General features: G+C 46.6%; 1 protein-coding gene across 1 annotated transcript; it reads right to left on the reverse strand.

The window, feature by feature from the left end:
• Window positions 1–3,559: 3,559 nt before the first annotated feature.
• On the reverse strand, window positions 3,560–6,292 carry LOC122238851. The gene is made up of 2 exons (XM_042987612.1): window positions 5,653–6,292; window positions 3,560–4,798 (listed from the first exon to the last, which is right to left on the reverse strand). Exon 2 carries the CDS (start codon window positions 4,589–4,591, stop codon window positions 3,560–3,562), a length of 1,032 nt encoding a protein of 343 aa, XP_042843546.1. The 5' UTR covers window positions 4,592–4,798; window positions 5,653–6,292.
• Window positions 6,293–7,474: the final 1,182 nt, after the last annotated feature.

The raw sequence follows: 7,474 nt of genomic DNA on the forward strand, positions 1-7,474 counted from the left end.
TTGCGTTGTGAGGTCTTCTAACTTCCAATCAAGCCTGTATCATTCACTGCAGATTAAGTTTGTTATAAATTTAACTTCACTTTTGGGGCACCCACCTGAGTGACTCGGTCAGTTAAGCATCTTACTCTTGGTATTGGCTCAGGTCATGATCTCACAGTTTCGTGGGTTCATGCCCCACATCAGGCTCTGCGCTGGCAGCTCAGAGCCTGCTTGACATTCTCTGTCTCTCTCTCTCTGCCCCTCCCCTCATGCTGTCTCTGTCTCTTTCAAAATAAATAAATAAACTAAAAAAAAAAAAGTGGCTTTATGAGATCAGAAGTGGAAGGGAGGAGCTTGAGCTTCAATTCATGAAGGTCTTTGCCGCAAGTTTCTGGGCATCCTACACGACACACTCGAGGCACACGTATTAATCCACAGTCATCTTTAACAGAACCAGGTGATTTACTGTGCTTTGAAGGGAAAGCATTTGGAGTAACTGTGAGAATTCTTAGCGCAAAAAAAAAAAATTATACAAGGAAGTGATGGTAATCAGTTATCCTTTTAAAAAGTCTTTTGCTTCCCATATAAATAGTTCAAGTGTAGGGGCATCTGGCTCAGTTGGCTATGCGTCTGACTTTGAGTCAGGTCATGATCTCGTGGTCCGTGGGTTTGTAATGCCCGAGGTCGCGAACCCCCCCACAAGAGACCACCAGAGTCCTAAGTCAAAGCCAAGCGGCAAGGGTCATTTATTGCAGGTTCGAACCTGGACCTCTGCGCACTCGTCGCCAGTGACGCTGAGAGGCCCCGATCAGGGTTGGTACAGCGTTTTTATAGACAGGGACAAATAGCACAGGGGAGGTTTCAAATTATGAGGGGCCTGATTAGTTGGTTTTAAAGTAAGGACATTTGTTGTTCTCTGATTGGGCGTCCTTTGTCCTTTGGCGGGAAGGCTTTGTCCGTTACTTGTGGTGGGAGGAAAAAGGGGGAAGGGGGAAGGGGGTAGGGGAGGAATGTGTTAAGCAAGCAGGTTTACAGAAGCGAGAAATGCCGGTTAGTTTATGTACAATCACTTATTCTATTACATATCAGACTACATTTAGGAAGTTTCACAACTTATTCTATTACCTAGCGGGTTACATTCAGAAAAGGTTTCACAATGCTCGTAGCAAACAGCAAGCAAAACAGACTTCTCAGCAATTGTATTTCTTATCAAAGATCCATAATAAGCAGAAAAGAGAACTTAGCTTTAAACTAAGGCAGGGCTGTCATTTGGATTTAAAGCTGTTCTTTTCATTTCCCCCTTTTTCTTGTGCCTAAAGAGCCAATCTTGGGTCTTTTAAGCCTCTGTTTGTAATGTCTCGAGCGGTAGGTACTGAATTTTTAACATCATTAGTTGTATAGTATTGAACCTATCTTGGACAAAATTAATAATTTTGTTTATGATGCAGGGGCCTAATGTGAGAGCGAGAAGTAGGATGGCCAGAGGTCCGAGTAAAGCGGAGAGCAGGGTAGTTAACCATGGGGACGCACTGAACCAGGATTCAAACCATCCTGTCTCCTATTCTCTTTCCTTCTTTCGTTTATTTAGCCCTTCTTGGACCTTGGCCATAGAATCTCTTACTATTCCTGTGTGGTCAGCATAGAAACAACATTCTTCTCCTAGTGCTGCACAGAGAACACCTTGCTGTAGGAACAGCAGGTTTAATCCTCTCCTGTTTTGTAAAACTACTTCCGAGAGGGAGGTTAGGGACTTTTTAAGCGAAGTGATGGCGGTTTCTATTCTTTCTATATCTTTATCAACCGCTTCTCTAAGTATACTAAATCCCTTGTTTTGTATAGTTAAGGCCGAGATCCCTGTCCCTGTTCTGATGGCCCCGAGTCCGAATATGGTGGCTAGGGTTAGAGCCTCCGAAGTAATGAGTGCTCTTTTAGTTACCCCTTTTGGTGCTATCCACATCTGGTCTATATACTCAGCTGTGTGGTATGTGATTTTCGGGAACACAATTACCATTACACAGAATTCTGACTGATTGAATATACTTTTATAGAGGCAGGGGGTTAGTCCTGCATGAGAGCAAAGCCACCATGAGTTATTTGGTGGAATTATCCACTTTTCTGAAATATCTGATATATTTATGTTATTTGTACACAAGTGGCTATACTTTTCAGGCGCTTTTCCTATACATGTTCCATTTCCCGTAAGCACTGGTAGCGTGAGACCAGGTCTTTTTTGTCCCCATCTGCAAGTATCTGAGTTGTTCGCAGTGTTATAATTACCCATTATAGCCACTGATTCATAAAATGGGGGTTGTATAGAATAGCACAACCAACAAGCCTGTCTCATTAGGGTTAGTATGGTTTAAGGCCTGATAAGTGGTATTTGTCATCTTTGAATGGGATTTGGATTTTTTGGGGTTTTCTTGGGGTCCTGGTTACTGTGGTCACCTGAGTGGCCGAAGAGCTAGGACCCTTGCCCGTGGTATTAGTAGGCTTACTTGTGGGCCCTGGAGTAGTAGTAGTAGGCTCACTTGTGGCCCTAGTAGTAGGCTCACTTGTGGCCCTTACTACTGGATTCGGTCCTACTAGCACTGGTGGAATCTTGGGTTCTACCTTTAGTTTTATCTGAATAACAGTTGCATAGTGGGGTGGTCCCCGATATAAATAGATTCCCCAAGTAAGCCCATTGGTCCATCTAGTTTCTTTTTTTCCATCTTCTAGAAATTTGATACGGACAAGGTTACAATTTTCTGAGTAATATCCTCGGCCGGAAAAACCTATGTCACAGGGCTTGACAAATGACATGTCGATGTAAAGAGGTGTTACCTTCCATTTTGATTTACCGTCATTGGCGGTGACACAACTCCAGGACTTACAGTAGTAGCTGAGAATTCCCCCACATATGGAGCGAGCTTTTTGTCCAAACCCAGGGCATGCATAAAACCCTGTTTCGCTTAAGAAATTTCTTGTTTCCTTTCCCCTCCCGTGGTCTAGTCCGACTGACTTAGCCATCTGTTCTAAATTAAAATAGAGATCCGGCCACCAGGTATTTAAGGGAACATCTGTCTTTGTGGTAGTATTATAGACTTCATGGGTTTCCCAATTAGAAACCTCCCAAGTTAAAGTATAGGGTATGTGGGGGTTGCCCGCAATACTTATCAGTCCGTAGGAGGTGAGCAGGAGCACGCTAGTGAGTGTTCCTTTGATCATTGTGGGTCCCGAGTTGCTGCAACAGTCTTGGTATGGGACACCCGGGCCTTTGGTCTCAGCCGGTTTTCGGGGTCAGGTTTTCGACGCAGAGTCAATTTTAAAGGATGGGTCTTACTCTGGTCAACTGTCCAGGTGGTGTTGGCTTCCGGCACGAAGTCTTCAAACCGCAAAGGGATCAGCTGGTCGGGCTTGGATGTAATGGATCCAGGTAGCAATCCCGTCGACTTTGAGAGCGGTGGGTGTGGTTAGGATCACAATGTAGGGTCCTTTCCACCGTGGTGGAGGGTCTCTTGCTTGTGTCTCCGCACGTATACCCAATCTCCGGGTCGGTAGTGATGCGGCTCAGGAGGGGGCCCGTTCTCATAAATGGCTCTCAATCTGGGCCAAACTTCCTGGTGGGTGTGCTGGAGTTCCCTTCTGCCGTGTTGTAGTCCCAGCCATCCTGTGGGGGTCGGGTCAAGGGAAAAGCTGCATCAATGAGATCAAGGTTAGCAGTGGGTTGGCCGTCATCTCCAGGAACCAGCTTTCTTGCTTCCAATTGAATTCTTTCTCGCTCCTCGGTGGTGAACAGGATTCGGAGGAGCTGCTGACAATCATCCCAGGTAGGTTGGTGGGTAAACATAACGCTGTCTAAGAGACTTATTAAATCTTTAGGGTTATCAGAAAATCGGGCATTCTGGGTTTTCCAGTTATATAGGTCACTGGTAGAGAAGGGCCAGTATTGAAGTCGGGGGTTCCCCGTATCATGGGGAGGCCCTATTTCCCGTAAGGGTAAAGCTACAGTGGAGTCAGGAAGGCGGAGTCCTGGCTCATGTGGGGCCCGCCTACGGGTGCATCCAGCCGGCCCTTGGACTTCGCCCCCACTAGGCATGAGCGCCGGTTGAGCCTCCCTATTCTCTAGTTCTATTGGCTGGGCTACGGGAGGCTCTGCCGGTGCAGCAGGGATAGGGGCAGCTTGCGGAATAAGGGGAGGAATCTGGTAAGGGGGAGGGTCGAGAGAAAGTAAATCTTGGCTGTTGGGGAGGACAGGGGGTGCAGTTGGAGTTAGCGGCTTGGGAGGGTTGATAGGTTTAGCCGCTAGGATTTGGCATGACCCTGCTGTTAAGAAAGAGGCCATCCAAGGAGGTGGATTTTCCACTAAATCTTGCCACACCAGAATATAGGGAATCTGATCCAGGTGACCTTCTTTCCCTGGTAGGAAAATTCTTGATTTTACTTTAAGGACCACAGGGAGGCAGAAGGTTCCCTCCGTAGGCCAATTGACCCCAAAGGTGAGCCATTCAGAGCGGCAGTAGGCGATCAACTTTCTTTTGCGAATGTCTAGGCTTAAGTTGTGTCCTCTAGCTCTTACATCCCTGAAGTTGCTGAGGAGGAGGGAAAGAGGGGTGCTCTGCATTTGGCCCATGTTATGATTCTGAGGAAGAGGAGAAGAGAAGGGGGCACGGGCAGCACGGACGCGGGGGGCGCCGCTGCCCAGGGGGCAGCACGGAGGGGGCCCTGAAGCGGCTGAAACGAGCGGTGGAGGAGTTCGTGCAGGCAACCTCCGAGGGTGAGATCCTCGGCAGCCTGGCTGGGTCCCGGGCGGAGGGGCGGGAGGAAAAGCCGCAGGGAGCTGGGGAAGGAGAAGAGAGGAACAAAGGATGGAATAATTAATTCTGATTAGCCGAGAAAACACTTAATTCCAATAAAGCATCCGACCCATGAAAGAAAAACAAGAACTAACAAGAATCTCTCGCAGCGGTTCCAACTTTCTGGTGTTGTTTCGGCCAACCCGATAGAAAGGGTTACGGCTAGGATGGTTATTATTACAAGAGCCCAGGGGTGACAACACATTTAGACTGACACAGAAGCACTCGTGTGCTTGTCTGTCCGCATCCGTCGCGGGAGCTTAGGTGCCTCTTAGCATAGGCGGGCAGGTATAAACCCCCTGCTTGCATCAAAAAAAATTTTGACCGCCTTAAGCCATATGAGGATCACGGCGGAAATCGGGTTAGAGCCCACTCGAATCCCGTAGCTTACGCCGTGGGACTACACATAGGGTAAGTCAGGCGCGTGCCCCTGACTCCCAACAATCATTCCGGTCAATTCAACAGACAGACACACAGACACACATCACATCAGAACACGGGTAACAATGGGCATGCCTACTGGTTTTTCAGGCGCCTAGAGATGTTTCTTAGCACTCTGGACTAATTTATATAGAGAAACTGGAAGTCCGTAGAGAAAGTGAAAGTGGTTAACTCGCAAGCACGTTGGGCGTGAGTGGCCCACAGAAAAGAGTCCTGATGGGTCAAAAAGGCCCCCCGATGGGCCAGAAAGGCCCCCTGTGTCAGTGGACGTCTCCAACTGACCCCGGCTGGGTGCCCTATAGCGCGTCCACCAGGGTCACATCAGCTTCCAGACAGAACCGGTTCTCCTAAGAAGAAACACAGATCAGAGAGAAAAAGATAGAGCCGGCTTACTTACCGATCGGAATCAGAGATGACCCGTTGACCCGAAGTCTGGTGGGCCCGGGGGAGATCTCGGTGGAACCTCCAAATGTAATGCCCGAGGTCGCGAACCCCCCGCAAGAGACCACCAGAGTCGTAAGTCAAAGCCAAGCGGCAAGGGTCATTTATTGCAGGTTCGAACCTGGACCTCTGCGCACTCGTCGCCAGTGACGCTGAGAGGCCCCGATCAGGGTTGGTACAGCGTTTTTATAGACAGGGACAAATAGCACAGGGGAGGTTTCAAATTATGAGGGGCCTGATTAGTTGGTTTTAAAGTAAGGACATTTGTTGTTCTCTGATTGGGCGTCCTTTGTCCTTTGGCGGGAAGGCTTTGTCCGTTACTTGTGGTGGGAGGAAAAAGGGGGAAGGGGGAAGGGGGTAGGGGAGGAATGTGTTAAGCAAGCAGGTTTACAGAAGCGAGAAATGCCGGTTAGTTTATGTACAATCACTTATTCTATTACATATCAGACTACATTTAGGAAGTTTCACAACTTATTCTATTACCTAGCGGGTTACATTCAGAAAAGGTTTCACAATGCTCGTAGCAAACAGCAAGCAAAACAGACTTCTCAGCAATTGTATTTCTTATCAAAGATCCATAATAAGCAGAAAAGAGAACTTAGCTTTAAACTAAGGCAGGGCTGTCATTTGGATTTAAAGCTGTTCTTTTCAGGTTCAAGCCCCATGTAGGGCTCTGTACTGACAGCTCAGAGCCTGGAGCCTGCTTTGGATTCTGTGGCACCCTCTCTCTCTGCCACTCTCCTGCTCACACTCTGTCTCTCTGTGTCTCAAAATTAAATAAATATATTTTTAAAAAGACTTCAAGTGTATGAAAGATGCAAAATACTCCAAAAGACTGAGTTCGTTATAAAACTAGTTTTTATAGTTATACCCTTATAACCTCAAATAAAAAGTACAGAGTAGTTTCTAATACTTCTGTGAGGAGCAATACATATTGATCATTTGGAAGTTAAAAAACCATGCTTTGACTTTAATATTGGAAGTTCCTTTCAACCACATTTGGTTCATTTTTAGGTCCTGGTTCTATGCATTTGACAGGAAACTCAAGCAAAAAGAAAACAAATTTCTCATGGTTCCTCCTTTCAGCTTGACTCCCCTGCTGTGTTGTGCCAGTCAGTGCTCTGCAAGAAATGATTCTTGCTTTCTAAGTGATGAACCAAAGCTGCAGACAGTTGAGTGCTTATACCTGATCTGCTACTTTCTACACTTAAAATAGGGCAGAGCACCAGAGAAGGAAATGCTGCAGCGGAATGGAGGTGACAGCAAGACTCAAGCATCCTGAAGCAAAGGGTAAAGGAAGTAGCTTCCTTCTTTCACATTATATTGTATGCATAAAATCAGTAACTCTTCCTAGAAATCAAGCCATTTATCTTTGTCACATATTCAAAAGAGGAATAATACACCAGAGGCTATTCAATTGGCAGAAATATTAAATAAGAAAGAAACATTAGCTCCATATCAATATTCCTCTATTGGCTTAAGGGTAAATTATTCCTAGGGCGCCTGGGTGGCTCAGCCGGTTAAGCATCCACTTCGGCTCAGGTCATGATCTCATGGTTCGTGGGTTCGTGGGTTCGTGCTGACAGCTCAAAGCCTGGAGCCTGCTTCACCTGCTTCAGATTCTGTGTCTCCCTCTCTCTCTGCTCCTCCCCCATTCGCACTCTGTGTCTCTCTGTCAAAAATAAATAAATGTTAACAAAAATTTTAAAAATGTGTAAGTTACTCCCTTAAGGGTATATTTGAACATGTAACTTAATAAACAATTCCAAGCACACTAT

This window comes from Panthera tigris, chromosome B2 (assembly GCF_018350195.1).
Source record: "Panthera tigris isolate Pti1 chromosome B2, P.tigris_Pti1_mat1.1, whole genome shotgun sequence".
NCBI classification, from domain to species: domain Eukaryota; kingdom Metazoa; phylum Chordata; class Mammalia; order Carnivora; family Felidae; genus Panthera; species Panthera tigris.